At 38.0% G+C, this 20973-nt stretch overlaps 1 protein-coding gene across 5 annotated transcripts in view; it reads right to left on the minus strand.

Moving 5' to 3' along the window:
- Positions 1–1532: 1532 nt before the first annotated feature.
- Positions 1533–20973, minus strand: part of SEL1L (SEL1L adaptor subunit of SYVN1 ubiquitin ligase) — a 32922-nt gene continuing 13481 nt past the window's right edge. For 3 of the 5 annotated variants that reach the window (XM_059473561.1, XM_059473564.1, XM_059473563.1), the window contains 16 exons: positions 20731–20893; positions 19216–19269; positions 19075–19134; positions 18373–18454; positions 17911–18065; positions 17122–17178; positions 16074–16142; positions 13504–13581; positions 12301–12363; positions 11433–11520; positions 11035–11183; positions 10302–10467; positions 8836–8910; positions 7077–7249; positions 6696–6824; positions 1533–5474 (listed from right to left, as the gene is read on the minus strand). In XM_059473561.1, the coding sequence (XP_059329544.1) occupies positions 5271–5474; positions 6696–6824; positions 7077–7249; positions 8836–8910; positions 10302–10467; positions 11035–11183; positions 11433–11520; positions 12301–12363; positions 13504–13581; positions 16074–16142; positions 17122–17178; positions 17911–18065; positions 18373–18454; positions 19075–19134; positions 19216–19269; positions 20731–20893 (1765 nt within the window). In that variant the 3' untranslated portion in view covers positions 1533–5270. Of the gene's footprint in view, positions 5475–6695; positions 6825–7076; positions 7250–8835; positions 8911–10301; positions 10468–11034; positions 11184–11432; positions 11521–12267; positions 12364–13503; positions 13582–16073; positions 16143–17121; positions 17179–17910; positions 18066–18372; positions 18455–19074; positions 19135–19215; positions 19270–20730; positions 20894–20973 lie in introns of those variants that run through there. The other 2 variants (XM_059473562.1, XR_009418580.1) reach the window with 2 other exon arrangements.

Consider the following 20973-nt stretch of genomic DNA (forward strand, 5'->3'; position numbering starts at 1 on the left):
AACACAAAAATCTGATATTCTTCAAAGTTATTTTCAAAAATCTGGAAGTGTAACACGTTATATGGAAAGCTCAAAAAGTTGGATACCAAAGAAATAAAAATGTGAGCAACCCCATCTCTGTGGAAGGTAAATGACATCCATCTCTCTTACTACATGAAGTGCAACTACAATGGTACTCCATCTCCACTTACTTTTCTTTCTGATAATAAAATTTAACACTATATGTTACAGTTTTCATTATCTGGATATATGGTACACTGCCCTCCCTCATTCTTGGCTTTAGAAAAAATTGATTACAGTTGTCTGAAGATTTTTGACAGTAAGTAGGCTAGAGTGACTTTTTTCCTCAATTATTCTTTATAAAAAAAGGGAATCAAAGTCATTATTCCAATAATATCATGATAGTTTAGAGAAGAGGAAGAACATTTTGTCATGATATCAAATAACACATTCTAATCAAACAGGTCTTGTAGGTTTAGAAATGATACTCTCTAGTAATATTTCAATTTGTTTTAGTCTCAAGACTAAAACATAGAAAATACAGCAATATAAAAACCAAACCCAAATCACATATACTAGTTTTCAATGAACATTATTCTGGAGCTTTTAAAGACAAACAAGCTACAGAAATCCCTAACACTCCCCCAATACCACACCATATATTTACCTGGTACTCAGTTCCCTCCACAGAACACAGCTTCACATTGACTACAGGCTACAAATAAAATCAAGTAACTACTTGACCCCACCTCAGCCGATTATGTCAGCACTCACATCTCAAATAGTGGACTTTTTTGGAAGGTGAGGGATGACCTCACTAAGCTTGAGCTTTGTTAGTTGAACTCAAGCTAGTTTTAATACCTGCAGTTCTGCTTTTACCTGCAACAAGTGCCATTGGCAGGAGCAGAAAACATGGAAATCCTCCAAATACTTCAGAAAACTATGTGATTTGGGCTGATGCTCAGGATCACTTACCTATTGATACCTTTCCTAGGTGTTACTGCTACCCCACTGTCCTTATTTTCCTTCTCCCCAATGAACAAGCACACTGGAAAGCCCATCAACTTAATGAATTTAACAAGGGAGGACAGGACTTGGTCTCAACAGGTGGATCCTGAAGGGATGATTGGGTCAAAACCAGCCTGCAAAACAAACAAATCTGTCAGCTTGGAGTAGTCCCTCCCCCAGAATCCATTCCAACTGACTGAATTATCCCTGTATCAGTGTTGAAAATGCAGCAGTAATTCTGAAGTTACTGGTCACTACTCTTGAATCACACAGCAGTTCACATGGCTGTGCCTACCAGCCAAGGTACAAATACTGCATACACTGTCTCACACATACACACACATAGAGGACAAGTTTATAGCACAACTGGAGACATTCCCCCTCTCCCTGTGCCCTTCCTAAGGAATGGAAGGGAAAGTATGAGAATCCTTATAGGAAGGGATGCATTGAGCAGTGGCACATACCAGTGCACATGACTTGCAATTCACATCTTCTGTCATCATAACCACTGTGAACACTGAGGGTGACCACACAGGTGGTATCTTTATTTCACAAGATTAAAGATACAGTACAAAATGAATCTGTACATCTTTCTATTAACAGAATTTGTTTACACAATTATATTACATTTGACCAGCCTTTATACTGATTTTAAATACAAAATAAATTTACAAAACTCCTACAAGACCCTTTTAAAGAACTGTAGCTGATAAAAACAAAGGGTTCCCCCCAAATAGTCCCTATTTGCCATATGCATTTGCAGTAGTTCAAATCAAACTAAATCTTTTCAGTTTAATATTCTCTGAAACAAAAAAATAGAATTTCAGTTCACTGTTGCCTATCTAAAAGGAAAGCAACTTGCAAAGGTGAGTCTAATCCCCTTTTATAGGCCAAAACTAGCATATAATAGGTGGAAATTAGATAATGCATAGTCTTAAAAAGTCCTTTCACAAGCTGTATCCTAATGTTTTCCCCCCAAATTAAAACTTTTTTTTTTAGTAAGAGTAGCTGACTTACGGAAGATAACTAAAAAGTGAGTAAAACTATCTTGCAAGAGTCTCATGAGGACGTTTGTATCAAAGGCCTTACTTTCTATTACACTGTCCCATTATGGACAATATAAAGCAAGAAAATTATTTCAACAGATAGCTCTGGGACAAGTTTCACCAGTGATGAACTAAAATCCTGTTTTCTCAACAGTTCAGTGTTTCTTTTAACTAGCAAGAACAGCTAATGTCTTTGATTAATAATTTGAGATGCAGAATAATGCGTTTCTTCATATTTTCCCACAGTCTTCCTACATATAAAAATCCCACCAATAACACTTACTGCTCTGTAGTTCCATTTTCTGTGCAAGGAAAGAAGAGCATGTGTCTATGAAGGTCAAATAGGCAGGCTCTGGCCTATGTTACTACACACAAAGAATACAACTTTTCATTCAAACCATGCTGAACACACAGAGAAAGGTTTCTCTTAAATCAAGTTTCCCTTCTAAAATACTCCTGCATCTAAGATAACCTGTGTGCTACCAAAAGGGAAAAGTACTTCACTTCAGTAAACTGAGCAACTCAGCTTCTTTAAGAAAAAGATGCTTGATTAACTGAGTACACAACAAGGAACATATTGCTAGTAAGAGTTAAATATACTTTCCTCAAAATGCAAGTTTCAGAACAGAGTAGTAAGGGATTGTCACAAAAACTTAAGTCATGGTGTAGATAACTGATTTAGAAAACTTATTCATATCTTTAATCCCTGAGTTAACTTGCCATTATTTATGGTAAGTACCTTTTTCTTCTACCACCACATTCAAATGAATGTCATCTGAAAAGTTAGTGGTAGTAATTTGGTGGAAGGGAAAAAAGCAGGAGAAAGACTTCCTTATTGCTCCTTCAAAAAAGCATTTTTTAAAAATGAAGTAACTTGCTCATCTTCAATTGTTTTCTTCTGCTGATTTCTTGGATGTAAAAATGCATCAGATTCACTGAAAGTCATCTACAAGACTGTCACATAGCAGCAGTGATGAGAGATTCTCATGCAAGTAAAAGAGAGCTTTTAGAATTTAGTTCTAATAGATCAACAACCAAAACATTTTAATAAAGCAGTAACAAAATTGTTAAATTGCCTAACAGACCAATACCAATGAATGAATGGTATTTAACCGAAAAATGTTTTCCATATAATCTTTAATTTACTCATGCCAAGCTAAAACGAGTTATTAAGTGAGAGTGGCAAAATATGTCAGAGGGAGTGTTCAGAAGTCACAGATATCTTAGAAATGCAGCTGGGGAATGCTGTACATATAAGACACTACATGTAAGTTCAATACTGTTTCATCTGCTAATGATGATTGAGACTGAACAAGGCATTCCTCTACCACATGCTGCAACCCTCCACACTGCAATGAAAAAGATTTGTCTTCATATGACCAGCATAAGCATTGTGAAGTACTGACAAGTTCTACCTATAATACTAGTACCTTTAATACTAGTCATCCATGACATTTCCATTTACAAATGAATGGATTGTTTATCTTCCATCCCAAGCTAGAGGCCTCTTGTGCAATGATCTCCTTGCACATGTACCAAGTATGAAACCATACCAAACTCTCAATTCTAAATAAAGTGTATTGATATGTTGTTGCCAATACACTGGAAAAACATTTGCATGAAAAGAAGCCCTTAACCCCTTAAACACAACAGCTTCTGTCAGAAAGCAGCTAAAGCCTCCTCATTTGTATTCATTCAGCTTTATGATAGCATATTCAGAGGGTTTAATGCTAGTACAGAAACCAATATTTCACTACCATTGGAAAATAAGAACAGACACTTATGCATTTCATGCTCCTAGACTATTCTGCCACTGCTTCCCATACCCAGCCCCAGAAATTATAGTTCAATGAAAATTGTCACAAAGTGAAGTAACCTCTTGCAGTCTTAAATCATCAGTCCACAGGTCACAGTCTTTACACCCATTAAAAGGCCTTTACACTGTCCTGGTGGCATCAAAAAGCCACTAGTCTTCTTTCTCTTTGGATTTTCTTGTTACAAAGGGCCCTTGAGATGGCCCAGCCAGAGACATGACTTGTGACTTTCCTCTATGCCAGGTACAAGAGAGGCTGGACACAGCCAGAGCACCCCCGTGGCTCTGGAGTAGCATCACAGGCATAAGCCCATGCCCTTTTGTAGAGAGCATGCATTTTTGTGGCTCTTTTTTGTAGATGCATTAAGCAGATGCATGCATGAGGTACACACATTTCTTTCTTGCAGTGCAAATCACTAACAGGTTTGTTGAAAATCAAGCACAGAACTTCCAACTCCAAAAGCAAGTCAGCTAACTCACTGAGATTTCTAGCTCTCTCCTTTCTTCAGTGTGTGCAGTAATACTGGTGATTTCTGCTATCTAGACTCAGCCTCTTAGTCAAGACAAATTTAAATTTAGGAACTCTACCAATATGTTTTCATGTCATGAAGGACTGCAAAGTACACAGGGTCCTGAAAAGCTTTAGGAGTATGTGAGATCTGGGTGCTGTGTGGACAGTTTTCAACTGACAAACTTTACAGACCCCATCTGTCCCACTCCACCTTATGGGCTACATACTGACTGCTGAGAACTGTCTAAGGGGAATGGAGAAAAACACCCAAACCAAAAAAGCACAAATGGAGAGTAGCATGTTTGCTGGCTTAGTTTTACAGGGTTTATCCATAATCTATGCTGAACGATCCAAGACAGCCTAAAGGACCAAAGTGTTAAGAAATACTAAAAAAATGAAATAAGGACTATAGAAATACTTGGGATGTAGATCAGAATTTAAGTTCCCAACAGCCCTAGTCTTTTCAGAATTTGAATATAGGTCAGCTTCTTGGACTTAAATTTGCCATAAATTTATAATTATTACTTTTATAAAGGGCAACTGCTTTCAAGCAGGTAAAAACCTTCCACTGCTAGCCTTCTGTCTCTCTGGGAGATGAAAAAGACTGAATAAAGAGGAACTAGATACAGCAGGCAACATTTTTGTAGTAGCACTCTTGTGTTTCCATGAAAAAAGCCATAGTGTTATTCCATTGGCACTGAAATAACATTCAAATCAGTTTCAAAATAATTTTCTTATCCCTGAAAAAAGGCATCATTCTAAGCAGCTTTCAAACTTTTTTCAAACTTCTTTGTGCCTCTTTTGGGGGAGGGACTGTTGATCCAAAGTCCTAATTCACAATGAAAATTGTTCCTTTTGGAAAAATCCAGTTCTTTGACTGAGGCTCTTGTTGCTATTGTGGTGGTTGGTGCTCTGGGGGCGGTTCCTGTTGAGGCACAGCTGGCCGCAGTCCTGCTGCTCTGGGAACTGCCTGGTGCTGCCTTTGTCTGTAAGCTATAATTGTTCCCAGGAGCAAGGCGATGATGGTCATCAGGTAGAGGTCCCACTCAGGCCCCAGCAGCTGGTCCATATCAATGTGTGAGAATACCTCTCTTATCTAAGAAAGAAAAAGTCCACATCATGTCAAAGAACACAAATGGGAAATTACTTTGATTTTAAATTTGACTTGTAACACTTTTCATGTACAAGTATCAGTTTTAAAACTTAGCGGCTCTTTTCCTCTCTGAAAAAATAGTATCACATCAGCAACATTCTTATTTTCCAGGAACTAAAACACCATTGAGACTAAGAGCCATCCTATATAGAATGAGGTACTCTACTTTCTATTTTAGAGATGAAAGTTTCACTATGGAGTTTTGTGGCTTTCCCATGAATGACAGAGCATTAAGCCTCAGGACACTTGTGGGGTACAATGCTGAGATTTGTGCAGGTAATGGACAGGGACTTTTGATTGAAGAGCCTTTTTGTAAGATCCCATTTGCATAAGGATTAGCTAACACACACTTCAATGCTTCACCACTGTATCTGACCATACTACACAGTCACTGCCAATTTAAAACTGCAGCAGCAGACTTTTAACTAGGAAAATCTGCGCTCTGCATACCAGCTTCTGTGAGTGCTACGTGGGTATTTGCCCAAGTGATTTAAGTATTTTGACTGTCCTCAGCCTCAATACTATTATAATTTGTCAAACTGCTGAATTGTCTGAAACTGCACTTGCTCTAAGTAGTAATAACTTCCATACCATTTTCATTTATTAAAATCCAAAAAGGCAGTAAGATGTCACAACACTGAGAAATATTGGAAAGACTTCACTTTAATTCCAGACAGGTTTTTTTTAAGGTCCACCACTCAGGAAAAACAATACAAAATACCTAAACTATCTAATACAAATACATTTTTCCCCCACAGAGATCAAACACAAGTATAATGGGGCTGTTACAGCTGAATATAAAATAGCATGAGAATCAGGGATAATTTTTTTCCCCCTAAGCAGGTATGTCAGTTAAATCTGCTTCATTTTGATAGCAGATGGTCATGGATAAGAACAGGTAAACAGTTTTGAGAAATTCTCTTCAAGGAAAGAACAGTGCAGAAGAGCACTGCCTGTGCACATTTCAGATTCACAGAGTTGCACAAATAGGAAATAGGAACGAAAGCTTCACTGACTTTCTTAATATGCAACAGTAGAAAACAAATCTATCCTAAGTTTGCAGAAGGTTCAAGCAATACTTCTACTTAAGTAAAATTACAAATTAAGTTACTTTTAAAAATGGAAAACACATTTGCTCTTCTCTTTTAACTCTGCATTACTTACATTGATTTCTCGTATGTACTGCAAGGAATAAATCACTCCAAGCTTGCAAAGTGCTAGGAAGACTGGAACCTGAGCATCTGGGCTTGCTTCAGCTGCCATGTCATAAAATCGCTTTGCGAGATGAATATCCTAAAGTTAAGAAAATTCAAAGCACAGTTTTGAAGAACTTGAATAATTAACCATAGTTCGTTTTTTTTCCCCTAAGATATGTTTACCTTTGGTGTCTATGCATCATTACTTCACATAGTTAAGTCAATATACTTGTCCATCGCCTATTGGTGAATGTATTGGGAGACATGCTCATTCCACTAGTTGTGGACTTAACTGAGTATCAGCAAATGTACTCTAACAAAGCAGACTCTCAGTGTACAGCTCACTCACCTGCTTGATGCCCAGCCCCTTTTCATGCATGTAGCCCAGATTAAACATTGCTTGAGCACTGTGCTGCTGTTCTGATGCCAGTCGATAGTGAATAAATGCAGTTTCGTAGTCAACATCAGTACCAAACCCATAAAAATGGTAATCTCCAAGTTTAATTCTTGCAACAGTATATCCTATAAATCAAACAACAAAAAAAAAAAGGATAAAATAACTAGGCAAATAAACCTTTTGGCTTCCCATGAAGATGCAGTAGGAGCATTAGTATTACTTTTGACAGTGTGTACAAACTGTTTATCTTTCACCACCCCCTCACATACACAGCTTTTATTTTAACAATGTGGTTAAGCTAACCAAAACACAGCAAATTTCTATCTGCAGGTAAGACCTCTTCCTAGTAATCCTACCAACATTTTTATTGATATATAGTGGTATCAGCTGAAAATCTGCAACATGTTCATGATCAGTCCCTTACTACAGAAAAGCTTTTCATTTGCTATATGGCCTTTAAAGGATTCAACTTTTTTTTTTAAGCAGTAACACTGGAAATTTAAAAATAGTGTTTCATCATTCATGCCATCATCTCAATTTCTTAATTTTAAACTAAAAGCCCTGACAGTCTTAATTTTCATGGTAGTCTTGCTCTAAAGTTAAAAACTAGTAGACAGACATTAGTGTAGATGCATCCCTTTAGAAGTTAGATATCTCAAGATATTTCATCATTAAGTTAACATTGGTTATTTTAGGGTAGGTAAACAAGTACCAGAGTTTAAATTTGTGTTGTTTGGTCATCAAGGATGCCTTCTTCATCAGTGCTTACTTTGAATAGGAAATTGCATTTCTTAATAAATGATGAAAAGTAACAAATCACTCTGAAGGATTTTCGATTTATTTTTCCAAGCATATACACTTTTAGAAAAGTCAGTGCAAACATTGCTAATGTTGTTTAACCCTGCTCTATAATTCCTTATGGAACAACAAAAGAAACACAAAGTACATTTGTATTTTAGTCCTTTTAGTCTTTATAATCACAGAAAGGCTCAGAGGACATTGTAATGACACTATAGCTAAAAATAGACCAAAGAACACCAACTATCCTATCTGGGATACAACTTCTCTTAACAGGAGGAAGTAAACTTTCCCTCATTACATATTTCATAGCAAAACAGATGAAATCAGACATTATTTGCTCTACTAAACATTAAAGGAAACCTTCCTGTCTGATCATTTGGGAGGCACTGTGGCCATCACACTCGCACCAATACAGACTGACACTGCAGGGACTGAAGCTCCTTCCCCCTTCGCAGTGCTTGGCTGCAAGGGCTGATGGGTGCTTGACTCCCCATCTGTGCCACTCTCACAGTCAGACAAGCTTTCCTTCATGGTTTGACCCTGGGGTTCCAAGAGCAGAGTCTCAGATGCCTGAATCTTTTAAACAATTTAATAATGGCACAGTAGCACAAAAAACAGCTTGAGCTTGTATTTCCGAGGAGGAACTCCAAACAAAAGAATCTCTGGGCTTTTATACCCTCACAGTCTGTTCATACTTAAATCTGGGGCCCTTGGCTCCTGCTGTGTCTTGTCACCTGCCTGGGCCACAGGTCCCCGGGCCCCTTGCTATGAAAAAGGTTGGCAGAGTATGGCTCCTTGCCTTGGGCTCCACTCACCCAGAGCTCAACCTGCAGCTCACACTGCAGCTGCAAACGTACACTGAATGTACTCCTCAACATAAAGAGACTGGAATTGTGAGGTACAGACATACCTTGAGAAGCTGCTCTATTCCAGTGAAGCAAAGCTCGAGGATAGGTTTCATTTTCTCCTACTATGCTAGCTTCTTCTAAAGAAGAAAATAATCCAGTTAAAAAGAACCATGGCCTATGCATACACAACCACAAAAAACCCCCTGCTTATCTTCAGTTGCTGAAATATGTTAAAAACTTGAAGCAATCCATATTATAGAACAAACAAGATTCAATTCATCTGAAACTTATAAAAATCCATTTCATTTATACAACCTTTCCATTTATCTGCCCACATAAGAGCTAGGAACAAACTATAGAATTTCATACTGAACTATGGCTTACTAAGCATCTTTCCCATCCCAGCTGTAGGAGATTCTGATGCATACTTGAGAAATGACAGAAAATGCAAGTTTTAAGAGCACATAATTTGAACTTTGAAAAATACATGGTTGAAGTATAACCTGCTGTAGTTTTGGCCATCTGAAACCCAGGACTAGTCAGGTAAAACAAAGGCTTAAACTCCTTAACCAGCCAGACTGCAGTCCCTTACATGGCAGTGCTTCAGCTACTTCAGAAGTTGTCATGTCACACTTTGAAGGTTCATGAACTATCAGACAATTCAAAGGATTTATAACTTGAATTTCAAGTGTAACTATGGTTTCAGCTGTACTGTCCCACAGCTGACAGATTTTGTATAAAACATATCAAGTCATTTTAAATCAATCTCCAAGTAAAGACAATCAGAGTTTTAACTCAGGGAAAAAAGCTGTTTCTTTGCACTTCCATCTTATCTAAAGATGATTCACTCAGACACCTTTAAAAAAACATGAACTTGAATGAAGAAATGAAGGTGTTAGATCAGCCCATCAGCCACCAATAGGTGATTTCAACACTAAGATATAAAGCTGGCAAGGAGACCCAGATTTGGTTAAGAGAAAGTTTAAAATACTGGGTTTTGCAGTTTGTAGAAAGATTTACCATTGTACTTCCACTGTCTACCAATGACTTGAAACTCTAATAAATCCAAGTTCAAGACACATGGGACAAGTTTTTTTTCAAATCTAAGAGAATCAGCTGCCCAGTTCCTCACCCCTGCTTCACGAGTAACATCAGTAAAGTCACACAAAGAAGAAAGTGCTGAGAAAATGCATTACAAGAGAAAGAACAATGGACACAGACTTCTAGGCATAGTACAGGTCAAAAGTAAACCTGATACAATCCCTGCTTTTACAATCGTGCTTCGGAAATCCAGAGAATTTTTAGCACTGTGCAATATTCTAAAGACTCTCTGCTTACGCCATTTTAAAATCCCCAAGTCAGAAATTAAATGTATTTTAACTTTTAGTCTACGAAGTCATCCTTAGAAGTGAAAATGAAAACTGATTGCTTTCCAGTGTGAAGAGGAGGAAAAAGGACAAGAGCTCCATTAAAGTTCTAACATGCCACCTCCAGAAAAATCCTTTTTAGTATATATTCAGATTCTTACTCTGATCAAGTATGAAAGCAGCATTGCTTTGTGCAACTTCATAGCCTTGTTCTGCCAGAAGAAGATACTGAACCACAGCAGAGTTTGAATCACCATCTTTATAGCTGTTGTAGGCAGTCATCAGTCTTTCAGACCAACGCCCTCGTTCACAGACATTCTTAAACAACTGCAGAGGAAAAAGGAAGGGGGAGGATACTGGTTGTCAGGAGCTTCAAAAATTTAGGTTTTGCAAGAAGTAACACTTTAACATTCTGATGCCTGTTCAAAATATTTCTATTTCACATGAAAACATGACAAGCAAACTCCACTGCTCAAGACAGTGAGCAGACACAAGTTGCTAAGCAGATAGATGCTTAGCAACTTGTAAGATTCTTAGTAAGTAAAGATAGCAACTCGTAAAATTCAGATGCTTACTCAGAATTATTTAGTATCTTAGTTTAAGTGTAACTAAACTAAGTATAAAAGAAGACTTTGGTACTTATAAGTTACTGTTGCTTTGCATTGCATTCTTTTGATTTTCTTTGAAGTTAGTAACGGAATACAAACCTGACATAACAAAAAGGCCAAAGATTTCTCTCATGAAATACAAACAAGTTTGCTAATATATCACTTTCCTTTCTGACAGCCTTGACTCTGCAGTCACTGAAATGGAAACATCCTATACAGGCTGATGTGGTTACAGCCAATCTCTTGCCAGTCAGTGTTATTGATGTTGATGAACAGCTGACCTTACCTCAACAGCAGTATGACAGGACCGCATCACTCCAGTGCCAGTAGCATGCATCTGAGCCAGATTATAAAAAGCCAGAATGTGGCCACCCTGGGAGGCCAAGTTAAAATACTTCAAAGCTTGTTTATAGTCCTTCTTGACTCCAATGCCATCTAAAAGAAAGATTAAATCACTGCTATTCATTCCTCTTGAAAAGCAGCATTATATGAAACAGCTATTACTCTTCAAAATTACTCTAGAAAAGCTTTGGGAAAAAGTCAGCAAAAACCAGAATGAAATACAAGTTCAATGTAGCAAGCCCATTCTACATGCAGAGTATGCACACACTTCTAATGCCACCTAGTGAGCAGTGATTGAAAGGGCAGGTGCTCAGACCTGCAAATGGTTTTGATGCCACTTACTGTAATACATGGAACCCAGTTGAAGCTGTCCATCAACCCATCCCTGCTCTGCAGCCTTCTGGAAATACTTCAGTGCTAGCTCATAGTTCTGCAGGAAGATTTGGTCCAGTCATTAGAGCCTTGCAATACACCAAAGTTTAAGAGAGATAATATGCATGTGCATATGTGAAAGAACATATCTGTTTTACAGAAAAAAATCACAGCAAGATTTTCCAATGAAAATATTCCCCTGTTCAAAATCTGGAAGCAAAAAACGAAATAGACTACAATGATATTTAGCCTGTTGTAACTCTGCAGCTACCTCAAAGCTGGCATCCACACACAGCATTGCTATGAACAGTAAAGCTTAACAGAATAGAAGCTCTGTTCTGGTTCTGGAACACTTATTTCCTCAACTTTGGGCCACTTCAAATTTTGACTATCTGTCTGCATAGCTAAATATAAAATGTTTGACAAGAAACCTTCCTGTGGGAAAAGCAATAAAGCAAATTAACTAATTAAAAGTTTCTGTGTTCCTCCACTCCCACAAGAGTCACAAAATGGGAACAGTTAGGATTTGTTTTATTTCACAAGAAAATTAGAGACAAGCTCAAATCTCCTGTTAAAATGCACAATTCTATTCATTTCTAATAGCTTAAGCAACATTTTCAAGCTTCTGAGAGCAAAGTCAGGATGTTTCTTTAATGGCTGCTAATTCCATAGTGCATTTTTTTACATTAGAGATTTTCTCAAGGAATTTTCAGCATAACAGAAATCTTCACAATTAAGCTTTCCACAGTACTTCCCTCCAGAAAAAAAAAAAAAATCTGTTGACAACAAAAAGTCACACAATCACCTATGAATAGAAAGACGACTGTCAAAAGCTTACCACTGGAACACCTCTTCCATAGAGGTAAGCCATTCCTAATCCACTCTGTCCAACTGGATTACCCTGCAAACACAGAAAAAGACTTCTGAAAAGAAAGGCAAAACCTACATCTATGTTTTTCAAATCTGGTATGTCTTGAACATCATAAAAACATACAGTACTCAACAGAATTTAATTTTTTGCTCCTAGTAATACTTATTTAGGGAGGAAACAGCATTTACAGTAACTTTTATTCAGTAACTACACAGCTGATGAACAGGGAAAAGCTTTCAATATTATTTATGGAAGTTTACTGTGCACTTTTACAGTGTCATACAAGATGACCCATAACTTTAGAAAGATGGACATTAATAGTTTACTTATCTTTAGTTTTTCCAACTTCAAAATGTTTTGGGTGCTACAGAAGTTCCCAAAACAACTCCAGGAACTCTAAGAACCCATGTTAAGGGTGAAATGGTGGCTGTCCTGTGGGCTACATTGCTAACCACTGCCCATGCAAAAGCAGGCACTATGGCACTACTTCAGTGCCAGGACAGGCAAGGGGACCCATCAGAAAGTTTCAGTCAATGCAGGGTGAGCACATTGAGAGATCCTCACTTTAGCACAGAGTTGTGGAACAGCATTCAGAGTGTGGAATATAAGAACCATGAAGGCAGTTATCCTCCAACAGTTTCTTCAGAACTTAATCTATTGTGTTTCACATGCTGAACACCTTTCCTGGAATGCTTTAATTGTACAAACACTACCGTAAGGGATATATCAAAGACAGATACAAGGGATTAACATGATCAAAAAACATCATCCCAAAGAGGAAAGAGTCCAATGAGATGAGAGGTATAAAACTATTATATATTCACTTAACAGAAGCACTGTAAATTCCTGTGACAAGACAACTTCAAATTAACAAACACTAGCACTTCACAGAATTGCAGACTATTTAGGTGGACAGTATTTCATAATTATGAAATAGAGTCAGACTCTATTCATGAGAGCTAGACTCCTTATACTGAACAGAGCTTTATGAAGCACCATGGCCAGAGTTGTTTTTGACATCTTAGGCAAGCAAGACTATGGGCTAATTCATCTGGGACAGAAGCTCGGAATAGGTGTCTGCACATGGAAGAGCACATGAAGCATCTTCAGCATTTCAGAGCTTATCAACTTAGTGCACATGTTGTAGTTTCACCTTACAGGTAATCATACCATATCAGCAGCTTTCTTGAAATACTGAAGGGCTGTTTCATTGCTCTGAGGTACAACATCACTTCCTTCTGAATACATCTGAAAGAGAAAGCCATTATTGAAGAACAGCCAAAGTAGTCAGTTTAGCATGAAGACCATGAAGCATCCTCACATTACATATTGAGAGGGAGTTACTGTACTTAAATTATTCTATCACACTACTGAATAATCATTAAAACTTGTCCAGAAGCAGAAAATACATCTCTACATCTCTCTGCTGTAAAACTCGGTTTAACTTGCGGATGGAAATTAACTGCCCATAAAATTAAGTTTTTTCAGGACAATACCCTTCATTTTTAATTTCTCCTAATGTGCAGTGAAAAACACACAATCAAGCAAAAATCTTGAGACCAGTAGAAATCAAACTGTATTGGCAGTCAAAATACTTTGCAAAAACAAAGCAAAAATTGGTTACTAAACACAGTTAACTTCAACAATAACTAGTGATAGAACAACCAATAGAGAAAGCAGGAACTGCAATCTCTTCTGTCAGGTGCCTTGTACAGCATATTATGCTATTTTTTTAGGCTTTAAGGATATTAATTTTGAATCCTCTACTACAATGACAGCCTGAAAAAGATGACCTAGAGCTGGTGCTTACTGTAGCCTAACCTTAGAAAGTACTCAAATGGAGTAATAAGGATTTAGCTCCTCACAGGCTGAAGGTAGTCTCCAACCCAGATCTCAGACAAGTGACCCAAATACCCTTCAAAGCAGTAGTGCACTATAATCACTGCCAGCAGTCTGCAAATTGTGTTTTAAATTAAAAATCATAGAACAGACTGGGTTAAAGATCATCTAGATCCAACTACCATGCCATGGGCAGGGATGCTAGCCACTAGACTACGTTGCTGAGGGCCCAAACCACTCTGACCTTGAACACTTCGAGGGATGGGACACCCACAACTTCTCTGGGCAACCCATGCCACTGCCTCACCACCCTCTGAATAAAGAGCTTTGGCTCTGAATGTTAACTCAGCCTAAATCTCTCCTCATTTAGTTTAAAACTATTCCCCCTTGTCCTGTAACTACCTGTTGTGCAAAACGTTGCTCTCCCTCTTTTTTGTAAGACCCCTTTAGGTACTGGAAGGTTGCAGTGAGGTCTCCCTGGAGCCTTCTCTTCTCCAGGCTGAATACCCCCAGCTGTCTCAGCCTGTCTGCACTGGAAAGTGCTCCATCCCTCTAATCATCTTGATCCTCTGTACTCACTCCAACAGGTCCATGTCTTTCCTGTGCTGAGGATCACATACCTGGACCAAGTACTCCAGGTGGGGTCTCACAAGGGCAGAGTAGAGGGGGAGAATTGCCTCCCTCAGCCTGTTGCCCACTCCTCTTTTGATGCAGGCCAGGATGATGTTTGCCTTTTGGGCTGCAAGTGCACACTGCTGGGTCATGTCCAGCTTTTCGCCCATGAGATCCCCCAAGTCCTTCTTCATAAGGCTGCTCTCAGTAAGTTCATCTCCCAGTCTGCACCAGTATTTGTACAGGTGCAGCCCTCCTATTTGCACTTATTGAGCCTCACAAGGTTCTCATGGACCCACATCTCAGGTTTGTCCAGGTCCCTTTGTGTGGCCTCCCATCCTTCTGTTGTGTCACTGCACTGCTCAGCTTGGTGGCATCTGCAAACTTGCTGAGGCTGTTCTTGATCTCACTGTGTGTGGCACTGGTGAAGATATTAGAGAGCACTGGTCCCAGGACAGAGCCCTGAGGGACCCCACTTGTCACTGGCCTCCACCTGGACATAGAGCCAATAATCACAACTCTCTGGCTGTATCCATCCAGCCAATTCCTTATTTCCCAGATATTCCACCCTTCCAATACATGTCTCTCCAATTTGAAGACCAGGATGTTGTACAGGACGATGCCAAAGGCCTTACAGAAATCTAGATAGCTGGTATCAGACATTCTTCCCTTGCTGACCATTGTTTTCACTCCATCACAGAAGGCAACCAGACTGGTCAGGTAAGATCTGCCCTTAGACAAAAAAACCCTTAAATCTGATATAACTGAAACAAAGGCCCACCCTGCAGGGAAATTCAAGCTTTACTGCAAAGTACGTACAGCCCTATTGTCATTTCTGACTCAGATGCCTCAATTCTCTACACAGAATGAAACTGGAAGAATTTCCTTCCCATTTCCTTCACAACTTAGCATTTCCTGATGGGCTAAGTTTTCCCCTACACATTGTGTGGAAAAGAATAGTTTCCTATTTAGAGTTTTGAATTCCACCACAGAAAAAGGACATTCAAATATTTAATTATTTGATTAAAAAAAAAAAACAAAACACACCAAAACCCTGGTTCAGGCACTATTAAAAAAACCTCCAAAATCCTAAAGTAAAGGAGAACTTAGACAAGACATAAGACACTACAACACTCAAATCTTGCAGAAAAATTCAAAATAGGAGCTAAACTGCAATACTTAAATTGCAGAATTCAGGTTTTAGATTGACTGATAGTAGAAAGTAGGAAACATTTTCTATTTTTCACTGCAAGGCAGTTTTCTTACTTTTGAGAGTATTTGTACCTTACCTTTCCTAGAAAAGCCATAGCATGGGAATTGCCAGCATTGGCTGCTTGATTGAAGTATTCAAATGCTCGCTGTAGAAAAGAAAGCAAGTGTTTTAATCACCATCACTATGATTTGAGCAACTTTTCTTGCAAATGGAGTAGAGGCAGGTAGATTTGTTTGCCAGGTTACCACATTCTTCTGGGAGTAAAGTTACCAATCCCACTTAATATATGTGACAGGGTTCTTCACTTATATAATTGCAATATTAAGCAGCAATCCCTCTAACCAGTGTATTCCAAAAAACAGAAGAAGAAAAACCCAACAAACTGTAACTGTTACTATGCTATGTTACTAGCTACACAGGTAAATCTTACTTTCTTATGGTACCCTCAAATCCTGTTTAGAATAAGTGAGATTGGCCAATTCCTATTCTACTTTTACACAGAAATTGGTTATACTCCTTCTGACCACTCACTATCATCTCTGAACCCTCCTGAAACAGTCATCTGGAAGTATTTTAAATATGATGACTAATACATAATTCCTGTATTCAGGACTACACATCCTTAGCTCTCAATTTTTCAATATATACTTCAAGATGAGGTTAGCTATTTTAACTTCCATAAGCAAGGTAGCTAGCTTGCCTTACATCTGCAGAAGTTCTATTTTCTATGCACACTCAATATCTTTAGTATTTAAAGTTACAGTGTTTTGTCTACAGAAGCAAAATGTTCTTGCAAGCCACAAACTACACTATCATCACTAATGCAGGCCCAGTGCATCATGAAGTTTGTACCACATTTACAACAGCTCAGCCAGCTCCAGTACTACTTGATAAGAAGTTTTTATTTTTGACATTCTCATTTTTAAGGTGGTTAATCTTAAACTAGTTATGTAAAAAAATCAGTTCCATCTTCTAGTCACAAAGATTAAGTTTAATTGAATAAGACTACTGAAATTGTTACATACCATACAATGGTACTTACACACTTTTGTACCACTTTCTCAGTTGTATTTTCTCCCCCTCTGCCTAGCATAATATGCATCAGAGATATAGAGAAAAGGTACCTGATGATTTTGTTCTACTCCTCTTCCCCCATGCAAGTGCAACTGTCCAAGGCCAACCTAAAAAAAATTTTACATCAAAAGTAAGTCACTTTTCCCTTGGGACTTGTTCTAGCAATACAGATACAGGTGAGCTAATTACATGCACAAAGATAGACAATATCAGAGTTAAGATGCCACAAAGTTTGAAAGCACAGACTTGATTCAATAACTACAGTACAGTCCTACTTTTTCACACTAGCCTAAATGGAAATTTATCCTAGATAGAAGCAACATACTGTCCTAGATGTAAAGTAACAAATGCTCATTTGAATCCTGTCTACCTAAGTCTTAAATTACATAGGACCAAGTTGGCTTGCGACAATTTGCCTCTGTTAGCATCCTCCCCTCCTAGACTGTGTGTAGAAGAGATCCAGACTGCAGCATGCAGAAGTCATGCAAGAGCAGGACCAGTGAGAAATTGAAATCCCTTGTCAAGGCCAGTATTTTTATCCAGCCTTCCTGCACAACATCTGAAGCTATCCTTGAAAGACTCTTGCTGGTTTCTAGTGAAAGCCAAGATCTCATTCCTAAGATGCTAAAGTTGTTTTCAAAAAGTTTGCATTTTCTGTCCAAGTTCTACCTTAAACACACTAAAACATAAGTCTCTTCACATAAAAACTAAGGGGGAAATAGGAAACAGCTTGATTCTGGATGAATAGAACACAAACTCCAATGTCTTTCCATATTTCATAAAGCTGTTCCTGTAATTCTTGAAAATGTCTGAATGTCATCAGGTGAACTTAATCTTACCTGTGCTTGTACATCTCCCTTCTCTGCTAAAAACTGGTAATACTGGATCAAGTCTTCTTCTAGCATACCACTTGCCATTCCTGGATTTTCTACTTCATCTGCTAAGCGAATTCGCTGAACCACTGTGCCACCAGTCAAGGAAATGTCACTAGCAACTGGAAAAGAGATGAGATAAATTTTCAGACAGTTTTTTTCAATACAAAAGTTACACCATAACTTAATAAAACCAGATGTCTACAGAGCTTCAAGCTGTTACTCAAGAAAGAATTAATTACTTTGGTACCCTCCAAGACATTTCAATACAGATAAAAATAGCATATCATAATGCAGAATCATAACTTGTTTAATATCAGAAATTCTCTATTTATACTATTAGCTCTGGAAGTACTTTAGTATCTTCTAGTTGAATGATGAAGAAGGACACAGAAGGTCAAGAATGTTACCCCAGTAAAAAGTTGTTACCGTGGTTAGCTACAAGTCGGTAGTGAGTGAGAGCAGATTCACAGCTCTGAAGGACTCCAATCCCAGCCCAGTACCGGTAACCCTAGAAAGGAAATGACAAATACGGGACTATCAATTACTTGAGAATACACTGCCTGCAATGTTACAAACTTCTTTCACATTACTTGATCAAGATTTGACAAGACAATAGGCTGGACAAAGGCCATGAGTCCTTTGTAGTTACATAAAAAACCCAATGACTGACACTATTAAAAGTTAAACATGGCCAGTATAGTTCAGATATCACTCAAGAAAAAGCAAATAAGTGGAATGATGCTTAAGAGTGAACCTGTAAAGCCTTTTATTTACATACTGCACTTTGTCTTAAATACCATAATACTGACTAAAACAGCATTTTCTATAATGATCTCTTTCATAGTTCTCATTTGATTACAAAAATTTTAAGTCTGATAATTCTTACTTTAGTCAAGAGATTTAAACATCCAAATTCCATCTAAATTCATAGTGGTGCATAGCTTAAAATGAGCAGACTCATCCTTGAATTAAAAATGAATAATGGGGAAGATACTACTGCCCACTCAATGCATGCAAAATGATGTAGTATTTGGACAGGGTATTCATATGAAAGAAAATCATAACACTGAAAACATAGAAGTACAAAAACGCTCTTGCATGTTTAAAGTTATTAACCATGTTACTTACCAAGATCATATGAGCAATCAGATTTCCTCCTAGAGCTCCAAAAGTGTAATACACCAGGGCCTTAAAACAAAAATCATTGGTTATTTAACATCAGCCCCTAAGAGAAAACACAAGACCACACACTGAAAACTTCTAAATTACCTTAGCTTGACTCGAATTGACTCCTAGGCCAGATGCATATAGAAATCCAAGTGCCTAGAAATATAAAAGCACACATTTCAAAAAACCACAGATCAATTCTCCTGGAATACATGGGCACAGAGATTCAAAGCTGCAAGGAGTAGGCCAAGCTCTACCTTCAGTTTGGTGCTGCCTATATGTATGCTCTTCCCTGCCCCTTTCCAAGTATGAAGTTTCAAAATCATTCAGTTGCTTAGGATGCTAACATAAATTAAGTGTTCCACCAGAATTCAGACAAGTGAATCAAATGCAAGGAGCAAACTACTACTTCTCAGAATATCAAGTGTAGATCCAAAGGTCCTAAACAGTCAAAGTATCCCAGTCTAAAGACCCTCTAGTGAAGCTAAGCAGTATCTGTCAGGTCATTCATGTACCCAGCTTGCCTCAGACACCAGTGTAAACATCTGTGAACCACAGCCTTGCATAGAAGACTCGTACTGTTGGATTCACAGTTCTTATAAATCCACAGTTTTGCATCTGCTCTGCCACTGGTTACTTGCAACTATAAATATAAACAATCAGAATGCTCTGAGCTATTTATCTGATGTTCTTTCAGAAGTTATTTTTGTTCTTAAGATTTACATAGTTATTGCTCTACCTATCACACCTGTTACAGCTGGTAGCTCAGAACAGAAACTAGTAGCACAGAACTAGTGTGTAAGTAAAGATGTCTATGTTTCAGTGTTCTACAACTATTCTAGGCAATCTGAAAGCATACACCAAAATTCTCATGCAGACAGTATTGAATTTTAGATCAGTAAAAGTCAAGTTCATCACTGAGAGATAAAGTCTGTAGAGAAAACATGCTCCTACTTTCTATAGTAAATAGGTACTCCACCATTAAACAGGGAACAGCTGTAGATTTGGCAGCCAAAGAGAAGAGAAAGTTAATAGCTCCTTAAGAAGCTAACATTTCCAAAACAAGTGATAACTAAACAATAAGTATATGCAGGTATGGGATATTAAAATCATTAACACTCATTTTATGACATTTTGTAACAGTAAGCATGAATAATTCTGTGTTTAAAGCCACAGGGACAAAGCAAGTCCCAATCTACTAAACACATGTCAAGGTTCCTAGGAGTTTTTGTTTCCTAGATTATAAACTGGTGTCACCTCAGATAAAACTGCAAATAAAAAGTCACAACACTGCGCAAAAAACCACATAAAAAGTACAGTTTCAGAAGGTTTGTTGGCTGGAGTCACCTACATATACTTATTTTTTTGACTTATACATCCAATGTTGTCAGCCATGTAACGGGAAAAAAATTTAAAAGACCAGCACCATCTCATATTACTGGTAGTTAAGCATTTTAAAACTCCAACAGAAGATGTGTTTGTGCTTACTTTGAGGGTACAGGTGCCATCTATAAAAGCACCCTAGAGGAAGTACAATCTAAAACACTGTATTTATAGATTATATTATTTCATTTATAAACCTATAGAAGCATCTGTAGGATCTAAGGATATACATACCATTTGTCCTTTAGGAGAACCCTCTTCCGTTAGCTTTTCAAATAGTTCTTTTGATGACTGGATGTTCTGCTTCAGGTAATCCCCAAACAACAAAGCATAAGACACTTTCTCCATGGCCTTGGTATGATTCATGTCAGCTGCTTTCAGAAGATACTGATATGCTCTTAAGAGAAAACAATTTGTCAACTAGGAGCAACGTAGCAAATTCCATTTATAAACCTGAAGATTCTGGAGAGGGTTTTG

This window comes from Ammospiza nelsoni, chromosome 6 (genome assembly GCF_027579445.1).
Source record: "Ammospiza nelsoni isolate bAmmNel1 chromosome 6, bAmmNel1.pri, whole genome shotgun sequence".
Taxonomy (NCBI): Eukaryota; Metazoa; Chordata; class Aves; order Passeriformes; family Passerellidae; genus Ammospiza; species Ammospiza nelsoni.